The following is a 21,403-nucleotide window of genomic DNA, read 5'->3' as shown; positions in this document are numbered from 1 at the left end:
CCAAAACCAGACAAAGACATTACAAGAAAAGAAAACTGCAGACCAATATCTCTCATAAACATAAACACAAAAATCCTCAACAAAATATTAGAAAAATTGAATCCAACAACGCAGAAGAAGAATTATACACCATGACCAAGTGGGATTTATCTCAGGTCTGCAAGGCCGGTTCAACATTTGAAAATCAATTAATGTAATCTAGCACATCAACAGGCTAAAAAAGAAAAACCACATGATCATATCAATAGATACAGAAAAAGCATTTGACAAAATCCAACATCCATTCACAATAAAAACTCTCAGTAAACTAGGAATGGGGGAAACTTCCTCAACTTGATAAAGAATATCTACAAAAAACTTACAGGTAACCTCATACTTAGTGCCATAAAACTCAAAGATTTACCCCTAAAATCAGGTATAGGGCAAAGATGTCCCCTCTCACTGCTCCTGTTCAACATCATACTGGAATTTCTAGCTAATGCAATAAGACAAGAAAAGGAAATAAAAGGTATACAGATAGGAAAGGACAAAATAAAACTCTGTGTTCTCAAACGACATGATTGTCTATGTAGAAAATCTAACAGATTTGACAAAAAAAAAAAAACCTCCTGGAACTAATAAGCAATTATAGCAAAGTTGCAAGATATAAGGTTAATATACAAAACTCAATCAGTTTCCTATATACCAGCAATGAACAAGTGGAATTTGAAATTAAAAACACAATATCATTTACATTAGCACCCCAAGAAATAATTTCAACTTAGGTATAAATCTACAAAAATATGAACAAGATCTAAATGAGGAAAACCACAAAACTCTGATGAACAAAATCAAAGAAGAACTAAATAAATGGAGAGATATTCCATGTTCACAGATAAGAAGACTCAATATGGTCAAGATGTGCATTCTTCCCAACTTGATCCACAGATTCAATGCAATCCCAATCAAAATCCCAGCAAGTTAATTTATGGGTATCAACAAACTGATTCTAAAGTTTACATGAAAAGGCAAAAGACCCAAACAGCCAACACAATATTGAAGAAGAATAAAGTTAAAGAACTGACACTACTCCACTTCAAGACTTACGTAAAATTATAGTAATCAAGACAGTGTGGTATTGTCAAAAGAAGAGACAAATAAATCAATGGAATAGAATACAGAGTCCAGAAATAGACCCACATAAATATAGTCAACTGATCTTTGACAATGGAGCAAAGGCCATATAGGGGGGCAGACAGTCTTTTCAACAAATGATGCTGAAACAACTGTACGTCTACTTGCAAAAAAATTATTCCAGAAACAGACCTTACACCCTTTACAAAAATTAACTCAAAATGGATCACAGACCTAAACGTAAAATGCAAAACTATAGAACTCCTAGAAGATAACATAGGAGAAAACCTAGATGACCTTAGATATGGTGATGCCTTTTTAGATATAACACCAAAGACACAACCCATGAAAGAAATAATGGATAAGCTGGCTTCACTAAAATTTAAAATTTGTGCTCTGCAAAAGACAATGTCAAGAGAATGAGAAGACAAGCCACAGACAAGGAGAAAATAATTGCAAAAGACATCTGATAAAGAACTGTTATCCAAAATATACAAAGAACTCTTAAAACTCAACAATAAGAAAACAAACAACCCAATTAAAAAATAGGCCAAAGACCTTAACAGATACCTCACCAAAGATGATATACAGATGGCAAATAAGCATATGAAAAGATACTCCACATGTCATCAGGGAAATGCAAATTAAAACACCGAGATACCACTACACACCTATTAGAATGGCCAAAATCTGGAACATGGACAACACGAAATGCTGCCCACGATGTGGAGCAACAGGTTCTCTCATACATTGCTGGTGGAAGTGCAAAATGGTATAGCCACTTTGGAAGATAGTTTGGTGGTTTCTTACAAAACTAAACATTCTCTTACCATACAATCCAGCAATTGCACTCCTTGGTATTTACCCAAAGGAGTTGAAAACTAATGTCCACAGAAAAACCTGCATGCAGATGTTTACAGCAGCTTTATTCATAATTGCCAAAACTTGAAAGCAATCATGATGTCCTTCAGTAGGTGAACAGATAAACAGTGGTACATCCAGACAATGGAATATTATTCAGTGATAAAAAGAAACAAGCTGTCAAGCCATGAAAAGACACGGAGGAACCTTAAATGCATACTACTAAGTGAGAGAAGCCAATCTGAAAAGGCTACATAATATATGATTCCAGCTATACGACATTCTGGAAAAGGCAAAACTATGGAGAGAGTAAAAAGATCAGTCGTTGCCACGTGGTGGGGGGATGGGGAAGAGATGAATAGGTGAAACACACAAGATTTTTAGGGCAGGGAAAATACTCTGTATGATACTATAACGATAGATACCTGTCATTATACATTTGTCTAAACCGACAGAATGTACAACAGCAAGATGAACCCTAAGGTGAACATCAGACTTTGGGGGATTATGATGTGTCAATGTAGATTCATCAGTTGTAACAAATGCACCACTCTGGTGGGGGATGTTGATAACTGGGGAGGTTATGCATGTGTGGGGGCAGGGGGTATATGAGAGATCTCTGTACCTTCTCTCAATTTTGCTGTGAACCTAAAACTGCTCAAAAAAAATAAAGTCTTAATTAAAAAATACTGCTTTGGAACAGTTTGCATGATTTTATTATTTATTCTAATTTGTTATTTAAAAAATTTTTGCTTTACATTTATATTAACATAAAAAAGTGAAGTAGAATCAACTAAAGGAAATATTTCTTTAGGTAATATACTGCAAACATGTATTCATATCTGCGTTATTACCTACAATTCATAAATTCCCACAGGGAATTTCATTTTAATTGCCATTCTAAATAATAATTTGTTTGTAACTGCATTTGTAATGCTTATTATTATTAATTAATAATAAACATCCTTCATGACCAATGCTAGAAAACTAATAAATACTTTAATAAAAGCAAGTCATTAAAATTCCAATTTTAGTGCAGTATGCTTCCATAAAGAAATACATCTTCAAAATGCTGTGAATAATTTAACGTCTATAACTGTAGACATCTGACAAAAATCTACTTTTAATTCTACAGAAAAAAAGAAAAACATATCAGAGAATTTGAGACCTAGAAGGGACCTTGGAAATATCTAGTCTACTTTCCTTATTTGCACATTAAGAAAATGAGATTTGGTCAAGTAACTGTCTTAGCCAAAATGACAGAACTAGCTATTGACTGAACTAGTCCTCCTAATTCCCAGTCTGTAGTGTCTGGTTTCAATAGTTTTTAGTGTAATTTATCTATATAAAATGAAGGAAAAACAGGGATATGAGAGTCAAAATTATAACATAATGTTATAGTGATAAGGAACAATTTTTATATTAATATTTTAATTTAGTCCTATAAAATACATAAGCATTTATAAAATTCAACAATTACCAATAACATAACATGATATTTTAAGAGAGTATTTTGTATAAGTATTTGAGCTTTCTGGTGATATAGATATTTATGAGTAATGAATTATGATTATAAAAAGCAATCTCTGAAAAACAAAGCCTGAATTTTTAGCATCAGAGAATATTTAAATTTTAGTACATATATTTGTTTGGTATTTTATGCAGACTTACACTATCTCTTTAACTAAAGAAAAAAGAAGATATACTCTCAGGAAACGAAAGAACTCACAGAACATTCCTAACATTTTATAGTTAATTGTTCATTAAACATTTAGATGAGCCTACCATTTCTAGAAACTATACAAGATACTGACATTACAGACGGTGAAGAAGAAAACACTCCCTTTCCTCAGGTACTCAATCTAGAAAGGAAGGCAGTCAAATGGTGTAAGAAGTATGGTATAGGTGTCTCTGTCTTTAGGCCATAGCTCCTGTCCTGGGTATGACGGGACAAGAGAGAAGGAAGTATCTAAGTGCAGTGGTGATGGAGTTGGGAGAAGACAAGGTACAGCAGATAATGTTAGAAAGGCTTCTCAGAAAACAGGATGAAGCAAGCTGCGTCTGAAAGAAGAGCAGGAGTCTCCAAGCAGACACAAGTCTGAGGCGGCCTTTTCAGGGAGACAACAGTATGGTGCAGAGAGAGACAATATATCATCTCTCAGAGGACCACAAACACACGGAGCTAAAGATTATGCCTTTTCTTTTAGATATCACGCATCTGATATACTGTTAGAACACATCTTGCAGTTCTGTAGGCAACTGGAAATAAAAGTTTTAGGCTTAAGAGAAAGTTTGGTTGAAAACAGAGTGGAAGCCATTAGGGAATAGGTAACTTGTGGACGAGACGGTCCAGGGAAAACTTACAGAATGAAAAGAGGATCAAAATGGAATTCTGGGAAATACAAGCACTTCAGGTCCAGCAGAGAAACCCAAATGGAAACCAAAAAAAAAAGGAAAAAGAAAGAAAGAACAACTAAGAAAACAGGGTGAACTAAATTAAAGACTAAGAATATTTCAAGGACAGACTAGGCGATAGGATCATATGCAGAAGATATAAACACTAAAATGTGTCCACTGTTCCTTTGTGAGTTTAGGTAGGGCAGTTATAGTCATACAGTGGCGTGTATGCCAGACTATGGTAGACTGAGTAATTAACGAGACTAAGGAAGCAGGAGCATCTACCAGAGACTTTTCTTTCAGAAGGTGTAGCTGTAAAAGTAGAGAAAGCAAGAACAGGTGCTGATGCAATTAAGTTTAGAGGCTTGGTGTAACGAATCTGAATGAGCTTCTCATGATGATTTGTTTTCTCTGGGCAGGAGAAGCGGCGGTCTTTTGCTAAGACTGAAAAGAAGTGGTTGAGGAGACTGAAGGTAAGAAACAGGTACTGTAAAGACTAGGCGAGCTGACCACGAAATTCGAGGAAGGTCAGGCATTGTTGTGGACCTAGGTAAGGTCGCAGAGAACTTGATTATAAAATCACTAATGAAAATCTTAAAAGTTAAAAGTGGTCTTGGCAATTTTATCAGTAAGCAAGTACCTAGAGCAAAGTATAGGAAAGATTTCTGTCTTCCTTTAATTAGCTGAAATTAAGCAAAAAATTTTAAAATATGAATAATGTTTCCTAAATATGAATATTTTGATGCGCACCTAGAGATTTGTAGAAAATACATAAAAGCAATCCTTTTAAACTTACCACATCTTTTCTTAAAAAGAGGAAAAAAATCAAAGTTAAATAATTTCTAGTAAAAATACTAAATAAATGAACTATTAGGAACTTAAAGCACTATACCCAAAGTCTTTCTATTGAGATAAGATTTTGAAAAATAGCTTTATGGGTGTAAAATGTGAAATATTCCATTTATTTCTCTAACTCCTCAACTATGATGCATTTGAATGTATAGCTTCTTTTAAGTAACAGAAAAGTAATTGAACAAAAAGTTCTGATAAAGTATTCTTGATAAGAATTAAGTTTCTCCCTCTCTTCCTCTCTGCCACCCTCCCTCTAATGTACCACTTGCAACAATTATTTTGGAACTGCTATAGTTCATTGAGGTCATAATTTTACAGCTAAAAATAAGTGTAAGTGATGGAAAATGTTTTATTCAATAAAATCAAGATTGATTTTCTGAAAATATTAATTTCTATTTACAAACTTGTCATTTTGCATTTAGAAAATTAAGATGGCTATTAGTTCCAAAATTCAAGCGTAAAAACTGCCTTTGAACATTATAAAAAACAATCATTATCTGGGATTACTACTTTTATTCTAAAATGATACTTCTGGAGAAATTCTAAATTTGGTGTTGAAATGGGTATAAACTGTTACTTCTAAAACTGCTCTGAAATAAATCACAAGTTTTATTCTTTCAAAAAGAAAGCAAGTGATTTTTGACAGTGCTGTTCACAGAGGGAGATTTAAAATACACAAACACACACACACACACGCATGCATACATAACTTGCAAAAGTTAGAGGTACGGTTTTTATAATAGATATTAATAATGTTTGATTTTCTTTAAAACTGTATTATTAAAAATTATAATTAATCTATAACATAATTATATCTAATATGTAATTATTATTATTACTACCATTAATGGTGACCATTTATGTCAGGCACTGTGTTAAAAGACTCACATACATTATTTCATTTAATTCTCACAACAACTCTGTGATATAAATATTATCTCTATTTAAGTATGGGTAAATTGAGGTTTGAAGAAACTTAACTCAACGACATATTTCAAATAAGTTGGGGGAGCTAGGAATTGAAACCAGGTCTATATGATTCCAAAACCCATGCTTTTAACCACTAGGCTAGGGAACTATCAGTTTGCTATTTATTAAAATCTTTAAATAGATGACTTATATGATCAATGGGCTTAAGCAAAAAAAAAAAAAAATACCCACTAAGAATATTGCAAAAAGAATCAATGTCTTACATAATTTTTCTTTATTGAATCTATTACCTATCTGTTGGTGATTTTTCTTCATATTCACTTATACTTCTTAAAATAAAATGTTCTTATACTTAGAAAAATAATATTCCTACAAAATCTGTCAATTTTTAGAACCATAAAAATAGTGCATATTTCAAAAGTAACTGTGGTGACAATGTACTCATTTACGTATACTGAGTTGCGCGTCTCTATTTCCCCCTATTCTAATACTCCAATTCTACCATATATCTTCACTGATCTAAACTGGCAGACTCCATTTCTTCAAATTTTACTTATTGTTCTGTTGTAGGTATAAGTTCACACCATCCAAATAATTGTTAATAACAAAAACTTCTGTGTTGAGCACAGTGATTCAATTATGTTAGTCTTGTCTTAGAACTCAAAATTACAGTGAGTTTGAAAATACAAAAAGGGATAAATATTGGACTAAGAAACAAAAGTATTTCTATTTTGAATAACTTATCTTTGAAAAATAAATATCAATAGCTCAAATTTGGCCCATCCTTTTTTCTTCTTACCTCAGGTTGACTGGAAATATTCAAAATGAGAGCCCATAATTCAGCTCTCAGAGCTGTGGGACTTCCTTGTCTGACATACTGTTGAGCAGCAGCACTATCTTGTTCTGCTAGAACTGTCAAAAGTATATTAAAATCTCATTAGAAAATTCATAATGTAAGAAATAACACTGAAATCTTTAACTAAAATCTTTAGGAAGCTAACATTTCATCTTTATATCTAACATAAGTACATCATGTCTTGACAACCTTCTTTTACTCTCTGAATTTTGATGTGGCCCTATTTACAGTCCTATTAAGTTTCAAGCCTAACCTCCTCCACCTCCTACCCTACTTGCTAAAAGTTTTTAATGTAGGTACCTTGAGATCACTTTGCTCTAACTATAGCTCCACGGATCTGAAACTAGTGATGCATATATATATTAATTTTTGGATTCCATGATCAAGTAAAGTCATATCAACAGAAACCTAAATTTCTTATGCATATTATACTAAGTCATGAATGTTGTAGTATTTGGAAGTAGTATGGAATTTGAAGTATTATGGCTAAGAATTATACATGAGATAAGATATCTACCCTATTAGATGACTTCTTAGCTATCTGTCAAAATCAACAGAAAAGAGGGATTTTTTTCAGAAGTAAAAACAAAAAAGATCTGATAACTCTTTAAGAAGGCCCAATATTATTTGTAAGCAGCTAAGTTCACAAAATTAACATATTATCCTTTTGCTTTCATTTTCATTTTTATTTTCTGTAATGAAAATGCCAGTTATTAAATCTGGAAATAAAGCCTCCCCTCAAACAAACAAAAATGAAAAAGAAAAAAAGACATACTAGACAACTGCTGATATTTGTCTAACAGTACTGTTTTCTTATATTTTCTTCTTTCAAGACCAAAAGAAACAAAGAGATCATATCAAATAAAAGAGATGAAACATATTCTTTAATTTGCAATTGTGTTTAATGAAAATGTCATATCATACAAATGAAGTCTTTTAAATAAATATGATTTTGAAAAATTGAACTAGGGAGTTTAGAACATAATAATATAATTGTCATAGAAGTTTCATTCTAACCCAAAGACTCATCTGCAATTCATGTTTCAAAGATAAATAGGACTCATAAAACAAGGAAAAGAATCTCCAAAAGATAGGGAAAAATGATTCCCCAGAATACTAAGACCGGCTTCGGTTATTAAGTCTTACCATTGTGAACAGTCATCGGGAAGTATGACAGTTATATCTTCTCCTGATGCAGGAGCACACTCCCATTAACATTAATGAGAAGTGTGTGGGTGCATCAAAGAGAGAACCTGCCTCTTTGATTTTAAAATGAAATTCTACTGCTGAATGGATTAAGCTAATATCCTTGAGGAATGTGTGTCTGCATTTATTATTTCCTTTTCAGTGAACCATCTGTGTACCTCTTTATCTCACATTTATTGATAAAGTCAAAATGATGCATTTCCTCTTTTTAAAAAGATTCCCATTATATTGTCTACGTAGTTAAATATACTGCTTCTTAGGTTTTTAGATTTTCAGAGACTAATCCTCAGTTAGGGTACATGATGCAGACATTTACTTAGGACCGTCTCGTTTTCAGAAATTATAATCATCAAAATAAATTATAATAAATGTAATCAAAATCTTACCTTTTTGCCCAATTCGTACATGTTCATTTTCAAAAAGTTCTAAAAATGATAAAATAAAATTATTAGACACAAATATGATCAGCCACATTTAGAACAATATTAGGTATACTTTTGCTGGTATTGATACTTTTAATTATTTTTAAATCTGAATGGCTCTATAGAAAACTATAAGAATATGTATGTTTATATGTAAAAAAATCTTTTTCTGTTGTTTAAAGTTTGTAGAAATTAAAAAGGATTTAAGTACATTTAATTAGAAGAAAAAACTGATAAACCAATTTTGCTTTGTTAAAATAGAATATCTTCTTACAACACAAAAATGTTTCTATCCATTCATCTTTGATTTTTTTTTTTTTTTTTTTGTGAGGAGATCAGCCCTGTGCTAACATCTGCCAATCCTCCTCTTTTTTTTGGCTGAGGAAGATTGGCCCTGGGCTAACATCCGTGCCCATCTTCCTCCACTTTATATGGGATGCCACCACAGCATGGCTTGCCAAGCAGTGCATTGGTGCGCACCCGGGATCCGAACTGGCGAACCCCGGGGCGCTGCAGCGGAGCGCCCGCACTTAACCGCTTGTGCCACCAGGCCGGCCCCTGATTTTTTTCTTAAGAAAAAAAAAATCCAAAACTTGTTGACAGCTTCATTTGCAAAGCCCTACTTCTACATTAATCTACCATTAAAGCATATCTAATAAAAGCCTTAATACTATATAGGTAAAATCCCACTATACAAATGCCATTTAAAAAGATTGTATGAGAGAAGCAAAGATTTGTTTTTAAAGTACCAATCATAATGAAAAAGACTCCTAAACTAGACCACATTAAAATAAAAAAATTTCTGTTCATCAAAAGACACCATGGAGAGTGAAAAGGTAAGTCACAGAGTGGCAGAATATATTTGCAATATGTATACCCAGTAAAGGACATGTATCCAGAATATATAAAGAACTTCTGGTAAGTCAATAAGAAAAAGACAGACAACTAACTGACACAAATAGGCAAAAGATTTGAATAGGTTTTTTACAAAAGAGGAAATCCAAAGGACCAATAAACATATGAAAAGGTGCTAACCCCACCCAGTCATCAGAGAAATGCAATTAAAACCATTATAAAATACACATCCACCACAATGGCTAAAATGAAAAAGACTAACAATTCTAAATGCAAAGGAAACAGAGCAAATGAACTTCTCATCCAAAGGTGGTGGGAGTGTACATTAGTACAGCTACCTTGGCAAGCTGTTTGGCAACATTTACTAACACTGAATACATGCACATCCTACGACAATTAATAATTCATTCTCAAGTACATATATCTAATATGTACATATATGCACAAAGAGACATATACAAGAATATTCATAGTAGTGCTATTGATAAGAACAAAATAGTGGAAACAACTCAAATGATCATCAATAGCAGAATGGATAAACAGTGGAATATTTATACAACGGATTACAATACAGCAATGAGAATGAATGATTCATAACTACACACAATATGGATCTCGCAAACATTAAGCAAAAGAAGCTAGACACAAGAGAGTACATACTGTATGATTCTATATCTATAAAGTACAAAAATAGGCAAAATTAGCCTACGATGTTAGAAGTCAGGATAGTTGTTACCCGTGGGGGTGGTGGAATCTGGAAGTGTGCCTTAGGAGGTTTCCAGAACGCTGGTAATATTCTATCTCTTGATCTGGTTGGAGGTTACACAAGTGCGTCACTTTGTAAAAATTCATTGATCTGTATATACTTATGATTTGTAGCCTTTTCGGTATGTATGTTATACTTCTATAAAAGTGATTTGAAAATTAGAGCAAAACAAACAAAAAAAGATTATGAAACCATGAGGAGGAGAACTTTTAACTGTTCTCCCCATCCCAGAGAAAACCAGTTTCTCAACTTCGTTTTCCCCTCTTTCTCCCTACCACCTGAGAAAGGAGGTGGTGCACACTGGATTTGTTAGATTCTCCAACAGTGATTAGTTAACCTTTTCTAAAGAATCGGATAACTGTGTGTTAAAGGTCATGAAGTTACCTGTGACTCTCTGGGTAATTAGCGCCTGGGTCCCCTGGCACCTAGTGGCCATCTTGGCACTTGATTCTCTTTTGAGCAGAATGCTCATGCTCAGGCACTTTGGAGTTCTTATCCAAACTCAGTGGCCTGCTAATGGTGAGATCTGGGCATAGAGGGAGAGGGAGATCTGTTCTGGGCTAAGATTTTAACACAGTTTTCTAGGAAGCTTGTTCTGTGATGTCCAGGTTTAGCCCAGCTAAATAGAAAATGGTACTATACTTTTATTTTCCATTTATTAATAATTTCAGTGTTAGATAATCTTTTTAGATTTAAAAAACTATCCATAAAGCTGCTCTTACATGTTTGAATATTTGAAGTAGAGTGTCCTATTCTTTTAGTTTATTCTGTTCCTAATAGCTCTGAAGTAATTAGTTGAGCAGATTATACAATGACAAAGTAAAGTGTTTGGGGGCCCTGCCAACATACAATCATTTTCTATCACTAAAGTATTTGAATATATTTATTTCAAGACTGCATATAAAACAATAATACCAGTTTCATTTTAATTAGCTATGACTGTCGAGACTTAGTAACCAAAGAATTAAAAGTTGTCAGCCAATTCTTGTCTCTTATAAAAGTGGATGATACTACTGAGTGATAATAGTGCTTTATCACTGAAAGTAGTATGAAATAAAAAAAAAAGACTTCTTTACAAAATTTACCTACTCAATTATGTGAAATACAATAATTTTTCTTTCTTTTTTTTTTTTAAATTGAGGTATAATTATCATGCAACAGCTTTTGCTTTCTAAGTGCTATTTCCTAGTACAAGAGTAAGAAGCCCAAAGAAGTCAGAACAATTTCCAATCTATACTCTGTGTTTCTCAAAGAATGCTCTGAGGACCATTAAGTTAATAGATGCATCTAAATTAATAGATCTTGCTTGGAAAAAAGCTCTCTGGTAAAATAAATTTGGGAGATGCTGAGCAAAAAGTTTCCTTAGGATTTCTCATAGTCTTTAAGATAGTAACACACACTGTATATCTTACAAAGGTATGGCACAGCCTTTCCCAAACCTTATTTGACAACAAGATCCTTTTTCACAGGGCATCTGATGATTGCTTCATGGAACACACTTCAGGAAATGCTACACCAACTGAAGTGCTTTTTTCTTTTAGAAATAACAGGGGCCGGCCCTGTGGCATAGTGGTTAAGTTTGTGCACTCTGCTTGGGCAGCCCAGGGTTTGCGGGTTCAGATCCCAGGAGCGGACCTGCATACCACTCATCAAGCCATGCTGTGGCACGCATCCCACATGTAAAGTGGAGGAGGATGGGCACGGGTGTTAGCCAAGGGCTAATCCTCCTCAGCAAAAAGAGGAGGATTGGCAACAGATGTTAGCTCAGGGCTAATCTTCCTCACCAAAACTAATAAATAAATAATAACAAGCTGTAAAAGATGTCTATTTAGCAGAAGCCCCATCTAATAAGATTCATTATTATGTATATTCAAACAATAATATCAGACATATAAGCCCCTCTTTATCATCAAGCCTTATAAAAGAATGCTGATCCTGCTCACCCTTTTAGCATGGGTCTTATAAATGGTTTCCATAGTAAGTATGTATGTGTGTGTTTATTTAAACTAAATGTGTATTCATGAGTTTGTAGGAATAATGAATAATCCTAATTTTTTTTATTCTTAAATAAGGATTCTATATTATTGTCGATGCAAATAATCAATAACCATTCTATCACAAAAGAAAAGGATAGAGAGTTTTATTTTAGCCAAGCTGAGGACAATAGCCCAGGAGCCACAGCCTTCGCAAAGGAAGAAAGCGCTCTAGAGCAGAGTGTTTTTCAGCACAGTTATATACCATTTCCAAACAAAGAGATATACATCAAGCATGACAGGGGTATGTTCTTTCAAGGGTTCAAGGAGATATTTTGTTACAGGTTAGCATGTACACAGCAGGTCAACATGACCCTGGGATCATGGGAAGGGAGACTTATCTGGTGTCACAAGAAGGGAGGCATCAATTCTTATTCTCAGGGAGTACATTCTTTACTTTAAGATAATAATTAAAGCAGATGTACAATGTATGTTTGACAGGTCATAAATCAGGCTTCTTTTGTTCACAAAATTTTAGGCCAAATCAACTTTAATACAGAATGGATTCCCCATATGCTTTAATATGTAAAAATTTCTTATATCATTACAAAGGTAAGGACTTTTCTCCTGACTTTTATATAACAGCTAAGTTAGTGAGGAATGCACTTCAAATATAAACATTGAAGAATAGTATTGATAAAACATAGGTAACACAGGTTTTTAAAGATGAGTAAGAAGGATATAGTTCCTTTAAATCACACTTAAACTTAAACCTAAATATAAAACTTGCCTCTAGCCAAACACAGGTATTAGCAACATTTTCAAACATTAAGCATTACATTTCCAATTTAACCAAAGACATAGATATAGACTAAAAAAGTAAAAATAAAGTGAATTCTAAGTGAAAGTAGTTATATATGATCCCAATCTTCTTTCCAAGTAATACTGCTGACTAGTCAGGCAAAATGACAGTATAATTCTCAACTCAGGCAAAAATCCAAGTACTATACCACTAAAAACAATCTCATTGGATGAACACCAATTAACCCAATTTTTAGCAGTACTGTTTTGAGAAAGAGAGAGAGCAAAAATAATTGCATTGGGCCGGCTCCGTGGCTTAGCGGTTAAGTGTGCGCGCTCTGATGCTGGCGGCCCGGGTTCAGATCCCGGGCACGCCCCAAGGCACCACTTCTCCGTCCAACGTGAGGCCGAGTCCCACGTACAGCAACTAGAAGGATGTGAACCTATGACATACAACTATCTACTGGGGCTTTGGGGGAAAAAAATGAATAAATAAAAAATCTAAAAAAAAAAAAAAAAAAAAATAATTGCATTAACTAAAGAGATTATCAACCTTCTTCAGGCAGACTTAGGTATTCTTTCCTCTGTTCCAAATGCCCCTTGTATATAACAGCAAGTACCACAATGATTCTTATCTGAATCTTATTGTGGCCAGAAACCAGGCAAGGAAAGGGTTACTGAAAATCTGATCCATAACTAAACATCGTCTGTCAAATGTTTTCCAGACAAGGAGAAAACTAAATGTGCTGTTTTTCAGAAGTTGATGTCCTCCTTTTCGCAGAGGTTGCCATCCTACAGTGAAACTTACATGGGTGCAGCAGGACCCCTGCAAATTGCTCCCGCTCAAACTGTCCCAAAGTTACCATGGACCTCTTATATAAAGGCATGTTGCATTGAACCTGTTATGTAATGGCATGTTACATTGAACTCCTCATTTAATGGTGCCTTGAACTCGTTATGTCATGGCCTGTACATGCACCCTGATCAGGCCTAGTTGTTACACAGTGGTAACATATCCTCTGCACTCTGGAGTATAAAGTCTCCACCAGCATTAAGCAGAGGTCGGGGACAGGCGGCACTGCTTTGGGGGCTGTTCCCAGCGTTCTCTATTGCTTGTGCAAGCAATAAAACTTTTTCTTCACCCACTTCAGCCTTGGTTGTGCTTTTTGGCTCTGCACTCACCAAGAGACAGACCCACTGAGTTCTGTTACATTATTTTCTACTATATCTTCCCTAAGACCAAAGATTATGTCATATCTATGTATTTGCTAGTCCCTGGCCCTTAGCAGGGTCTCACACACATATATTGTATTATAACTAAATCAAAGAAGAAAGAACTATAATCTAGATTAAGAAAAAAATTACTCTTTCTAAAGCACAGCTACTTAAGGTTTAGAATAATTTTAAATAATTCTTAAGGATTATTTCAAAAGTGAAAAACATAAATATCATTCAAGGTTGTGTTACTATTTCCTTTTCCTTTTGTTATATATATGGCTATCACTGGCCATGAACATAAGATATCTGTCTTAGTCCATTCAGGCTGCTTTAACAAAATACACACAGACTGAGTAGCTTATAAACAACTGAAATCTATTTCTCACAGTTCTGGAGGCTAGAAGTCAAGATCAGGGTGCCAATATGGTTGGTTCTGCTGAAGGCCCTCTTTCAAGTTGCAGACTGCCGACTTTTCATCGTGTCCTCACACGGTGGAAGGGCTAAGGAGCTCTGTTAGGCCTCTTTTACAAAGACACTAATCTCATTCAAGAGAGCTCCGCCCTTATGACTTAATCACTTTCCAAAGGCCCCACCTCCTAATACTACCACCTTGGGGATTAAGACTTCAACATCTGAATTTTAGGGAGACACAAACATTCAAACCATAGCAATATCTTATTCTATAAGCTATCTGATACTGTCTTATAAAATAAAAGAATATCAAAGAGGGTAGAGAGGAGTCAGCATAGTAAAGCAGACTTTGGAGGCAGACTGCTTAGTTTTGAATCTTGGTTCTACCACGTACTAGCTTTGTGATCTTGGGCAAGTTACTTATTTTTTTTTTTTTTTTTTTTTTAAAGATTTTATTTATTTTATTTTTTCCCCCCAAAGCCCCAGTGGGTAGTTGTATGTTGTAGCTGCACATCCTTCTAGTTGCTGTATGTGGGACTCGGCCTCAGGATGAACGGAGAAGTGGTGCCTCGATGCGCACCCGGGATCCGAACCCGGGCCACCAGCATCGCAGCGCACGCACTTAACCACCAAGCCACAGGGCCGGCCCAAGGGCAAGTTACTTAAAGTCTCCACTTCTTCAGCTTTAAAATTGTGGCAATACTTCCACTTCACATCATACAAGAAAATTAAAACTGGAATGCAATACCACTATATACCACCAGAATGACTAGAACAAAGAAGATGGAATACACCAAGCCTTAGCAAGCACATAGAGCAACCACTACTCTCATACATTGTTGGTAGAAGTGTAAACCGGTATTACTACTTTTGAAAATTCTTTGGCAGTTGTCTACTAAAGCTGAACTCATACAAATTGTAGGACTGAGAAACTGCTTTCCCAAGTGTATACCCCACAAAAGGGTATGCATATATATGTTCACCAAAAGGCACATACTAGAATGTTCATAGCAGCCTTATTTTTAATAGCCCCAAACTTGAAACTTCCCAAATACACTTCAACAATAGAATGGATAAATAAATGTGTGGTATATTAGTAGAGTGGAATACTATAATGCAAAAAAATAATCCTCAAATACACACAACAACACAGCTAAATCTCACAAACATAATGTGGAACAAAAGAAGTTAAACATCAAAGAGTATATACTGCATTCTTCCATTCATTGAAGTTCAAGAATTGGCAAAACTAATCTATGCTGCTAGAAATCAGAATTGTGATTATCTTTGACATGGGGGATAAAGACTGAAAGAAGGGGCTTCAGCTGATTGATCCAGATGGTATTTTAATAAGTGTGTCCAATTCATAAAAGCTAAGCTGTTCTCTTATGAAATATATACTTTTCTACATGCATTTTAAATTAATAAAGTTTAAAAAATGGTAATAATATATACCTTCTAGAGTTGCTGAAAGATTAAAATGAGATAATATATATGTAACACAGTATATGCTCAATAACTGTTTATTATTATTATTATTACTATTATCAATTTCTGGGTCCTAGGATTTGTATAAGTTCAGCTTTAGTAGATTAACTGCCAAAGAATTTTCAAAAGTAGTAATACCAGTTTACACTTCCACCAATAATGTATGAGAGTAGAGGTGCTCTATATGCTTGCTAAGGCTTGGTGTATTCCATCTTCTTTGTTCTAGTCATTCTGGTGGTACATAGCGGTATTGCATTACGGTTTCAATTTTCTTGTATGATGTGAAGTAGAAGTAGTACCACCGCAATAATAATAATGATAATAAATAGCCAACTTCTTTATTTTACAGAGGAAGAAACAAATCCAGAGAAGTCAAGTGACTTGTCAAAGTCACACAGCTAGCCAGTGCCAGAGGAAAGACTAGAACAGTTCCCTGACTCCTGTCTAGTATTATTTCCACTACAATATAGACTTCCCACGTCTTCAGCCAATTTTTACTTCCTTTTTATTATAGCTAAATCCCAATCTGGTCTTTTAAGAAAAGCACATTGTATTTATGTACAAAAAGAGAAAAATTTCTCAGGGAAATTTTCTCTATGATTAAGGTCTAAAAGACACTAATTTTAAAGCCTAAATTTATTTAAGGTAGAATGTCAGTGTTTGCTTAACTTGGATATGAAAAATAATAAAAATAGATAGTGATGGCCAGTAAAGGGAAATATGAGTGCTACCAATGAAGATTTTGTCAACAAAATGACTTATGTATGTCTAAAGACTTTTTAAAATTATTTTAAAGACCTTCAAAGAAAAAGACAAAATCTAGTTGAACTCTAATAATTACCACATACAGGATTTTATTCAGTAATTAATATTAACCAAGGAGAGGCAAAAAAGCATGCTTAGTTTTCAGGTATAAAAAAGTTACTACATTAATTTGGAAACAACAAGATAAACCTCAAACTTACTCTCATTTATCATTAATTATATGCCATATGGGAGAAATACTAACCAGGAGGCACTTGTGTAGAATCATCTATACCCAGTTGTCCTGTAGTTAAGCCAAGTTCTACAAAGAATTCTTTCTGAAAAATAACACACATAGAATTAAAATATATTTCAGACTTTGTTACCTATTAATCTAATATTAATCTACCTATTAACCTAATAATCAGCTTAAATAAAAATCACAATATAAAACTTTGCTTCATTGAATCTTTGCTTCACTTAAATACCTAAAAAAGAAAAAGACATTATTGAACCTTTAAATGGTAATGCATTAGTCCAAAATTAAGGGGCAGAACAACCATGATTCTTTTACTACAAGTATATCTATGTAATATTTATTATTTTCATGTGAAATAAATATGAGTAGAAAAAATTAAAGCTTTTAAGAAAATTAATAATAGAACGGGAAAAGAAACAAACACACAATATTTCTCCAAATGTAGAACTTTTAGTAGTATTTTTCTTTCCCTTAATTTTTCCTACCTAAGAAAAGTTTTTACTTTGATGCCTTCTAACCAATAAGTGATGCCCACTGTTTTAAAAAAAAAAACTTGGTTTTTAAAATAGTCCTTGATTTTGCCTTTTTAAGTAATAGACTAATTAGCAAAGTAAGGAGTGATAATTATCCTTTTGAGTAAAGAAGTATTAATATTCAAATCTTTCGTAAAACACACACAGTAAATGTAGCAATTACCAATTTTATCTTCTAGAATCATTGTCTAAAATTACCAATATAGTTCTGTATCTGTGCTTTCTATGTTACTGTACTTCACTCAGCTCTTAATCAACTAAACACTGCAAATATCCAAAACAACTTAATTTTTAAGTAAAATTAGACTATCAAGTGCTCTGTTAAAATAAGAATAAATTAGATTTATTCTCTAGACTTCCTCTACTTATCTAGTAATGTCTAGGGAAAGGAATCATGTTTGTCTGTTATTTTTTAAATATATAACAACCCCATAGTATTCACATTATTTTTATTCCCTAAGTAATTAAATATTTTGATTAATATTTCCCTCAGTGTTTTGTTAGTATTCTAATTGCTAAAACCAAACTTCCTTCTCCTTTAAAAAACGGAAATTGCTTTAATCTTCCCTGATTATCTATTATTATTTAAGTTAGTGATTTATTAAGGTCCCTCACAAGACAGTTATTCAGCTTAACATGCACACACATTTCATTTTTGCATTGATTTTAAATAACTGATGTTATATTTCAATTTTTAACTAAACCTGATTTTTATCTATACTTCAAAAAAGCAGTGCAGCTTATATCACCAGTTTTTAACGACTACAGAGGTAAAAATTTAATGTTATTCTTCCATTGTCAACCACTGTCTTCTATTTATTTTAAACACTCTTCCTTCATTGAAATGGTTAGAATTAATGATAATGTATTGATTTTTTAATAAATTTAATCTTCATACTACAGAAGGGACTTTACAACAAATATTTCAATATTAGGTTCCGTAATCACAATCGAGAATTGTTCTTATGCTAAGACATATTAGGAGCATAAGCAGAACTCTGAACATCCATTTTCTATTTCACTGCTCCGTAAGCTCAATACTCACACAGACAGACTGGGGTCACAGATAAACCATGCATCTTGGAGTCAGAATCATTAAATCTCCAGGCCACATGTTTCAGGGAAGGCAAAGACAACTACTCTAATAACTGCAGGAAGAGAAGGACTAACTATACTCTTAGTGGGCATAGTGCAATTTCTTGAGAATTAGCCACAGGCTTTTGATTCTCCATCGGCTAGGAATGAATCCACACCAGCTCCGGGTCCCCTCAGACAGACAGAAGACATAATTAGGCCCACTCACGCACAGGCTCAACCTTTTCATACATTATCCTCTCCCTGCTTCTTGACCTAGCAAAATCCTTCACACTAGTTCAAATGGCAGTACCTCTGAGAAGACTTCCCACCACTTCCAGGAGAAGAATCTGCCACTTCCTCTTCTGTACAGCCAAAGTGCTTTGTACAAACTGCTACTAATAGGACTTCTAACACTTAAAAAATAACTTTTTAAAAATTAATTTTTTATCAAAGTTGTAGTAGTAATGCTTAATAGTTACATACTGCTTACTACGTTCCAAGTACCATCTATATGCTTTATATATATTAGTATCCTAGGGCTGCCATTAAAAAAAAAGTACCACTAACTGGGTGGCTTAAAGCAACAGGAATTTATCCACACAATCCTGGAGGCTAGAAGTCCAGAATCAAGGTGTTAATAGGGCCATGCTCTCCCTGAAAGCTCTAGAGGAGAATCTGTTCCATGCCTTTCTCTTAGCTTCTGGGATTGCTGGCAATCTTTGATGTTCCTTGGCTTATAGGTGAATCACTCTAATCTCTGCCTCCATTGTTACACGACACTCTCCTTGTGTGTCTCTCTTCTGGGTCTCTTATCCTCTTCTTATGAGGACATTAGTCATATTGGATTTAGGGCCCACCCTACTCCAGTAAGACATCATCTTAACTTGATTGCATCTGCAAAGACCCTACTTCCAAAGAAGACCACATTCACAGGTACTGGAGGTTAGGATTTCAACATATCTTTTTGGGGGATACAATTCAACTCATATCTTATATCTTAACTTATTGATCTGCTCAGCACTTCTATGAGATATTATTATCCCTATTTTACAAATGAAGAAACTAAAGCTCAAGGTTAAGAAAACTTGACCGATGGGCCGGCTCCGTGGCTTAGCGGTTAAGTGCGTGCGCTCTGATGCTGGCGGCCCGGGTTCGGATCCCGGGCGCGCCCCAAGGCACCACTTCTCCGTCCAACGCGAGGCCGAGTCCCACGTACAGCAACTAGAAGGATGTGAACCTACGACATACAACTATCTACTGGGGCTTTGGGGGGAAAAACATGAATAAATAAAATCTTTAAAAAAAAAAAAAAAAAAAAAAAAAAAAAAACTTGACCGAGGTCACAGAGCCAGTAAATGGCAGAGCAAAAATTTAAATCCAGGTTAGTTGGCTTCAGAATCTAATCACCTAACCATCATGCTATACTGTCTCTACATGCAGCAAATAGTTTAAGAAGTCAAATCAGCTAAAAAATTTACAACAACAACAAAATAGCAATTCCCTATCTTATACACTCCTCCCCAGCACACACACACACAATCATAACTAGCCTACTATCCAGGGACAACCACTTTCAGCTTTTTTTCTGGTATTTATCTCCAAATTTCAAGTAACAAGTGTATACTGCTATTTTTGATTCACCAGTTTCAGATATCTATTGATTTTTTTATGGTAAATGAGGATTTCAGCTCATGTATATTCTCTTTTCCTCCCTCCATCATTCAGTATAATTATATATCAATTCTTGATTAAATCCATATTAAGAGTTTGCATTATTATGACTATTTAAGTATTATTCACTGCTGAGCCACATAGTATGTTATAAATGTTTCTTTTCTTGTACTTTTTTTCATGCAGTTCATAATTAAAGCATTTTTCACAATTTTCTCTAACCATTTCCCTCTTCCTACACCCTTGAACAACTCTGAAAATACCCACCTCAATACAATTTTCCATGTGGTCAAATGCGTCAGATCATCTTTTGATGATCCAATCATCTTTTGGTGTTTTAGGCATTCATCCTGGAACCCTCTAACCTCTTTCTCCAGTCGGGATTGTTGTGCTCCAGTCCTGTTGCACAGGCTTTGTCCTGGCATTCTCTTCACTGTCATTCTGAAAATTCTTCTTCTCTGAGGTTGGAACCCTGTTTCCTGGGTCCTCTATTTCGCTCTTTTTGTTTATGACCTTGTTGTGGAGCACTTCTACCAATGGCTCCCTGAGTAAGAGTAAATATTTTAGATCACATACGTCTGAACATGTCTACTCCAACTTCACATTTGATTGACTGTTGGTTACATATAGAATTCTAGGCTTGAAATCAATTCAAATTTTTAAAGGCATTACTTCAAAATCTTCTTGCTTCCAGTCCTGCTGCTGAGAAGTCAGATGCCACTCTGATACCTAACACTTTATATGTACTCTGTTTTTCTTCTGTAAAAAGTTTTTAGAGTCTTCTCCTTTTAGGTGCCATGGTCTGGGTCTTCTTTCATTCATGGTATTGGGTACTGGATGGGCCTTTTCATACTGGAGATTCCTGTCTTTCAGTTCACGGACATTTTAATAATTCCCTTATCTCTGTTTTCTCTTTCTGGAAGTCCTCTTGATCAGATGTTAGCCTTCCTGGATTGCTCCTCTAATTAAA

At 34.4% G+C, this 21,403-nt stretch overlaps 1 protein-coding gene across 8 annotated transcripts in view; it reads right to left on the bottom strand.

Moving 5' to 3' along the window:
- TBC1D19 (TBC1 domain family member 19) overlaps positions 1 to 21,403 on the bottom strand; it is a 137,143-nt gene that overhangs the window by 62,884 nt on the left and 52,856 nt on the right. For all 8 annotated transcript variants that reach the window (XM_087434155.1, XM_014786654.2, XM_087434153.1 and 5 more), the window contains 3 exons: positions 17,159 to 17,231; positions 8,602 to 8,640; positions 6,953 to 7,065 (listed from right to left, as the gene is read on the bottom strand). In XM_087434155.1, coding sequence (XP_087290281.1) covers positions 6,953 to 7,065; positions 8,602 to 8,640; positions 17,159 to 17,231 — 225 coding nt within the window. The remainder of the gene's footprint in view (positions 1 to 6,952; positions 7,066 to 8,601; positions 8,641 to 17,158; positions 17,232 to 21,403) is intronic.

The sequence above is a fragment of the Ceratotherium simum genome, chromosome 8 (assembly GCF_057802395.1).
Source record: "Ceratotherium simum simum isolate JZ-2026a chromosome 8, ASM5780239v1, whole genome shotgun sequence".
Classification (NCBI taxonomy): Eukaryota; Metazoa; Chordata; class Mammalia; order Perissodactyla; family Rhinocerotidae; genus Ceratotherium; species Ceratotherium simum.
This window is presented reverse-complemented; position numbering and strand designations above follow the sequence as displayed.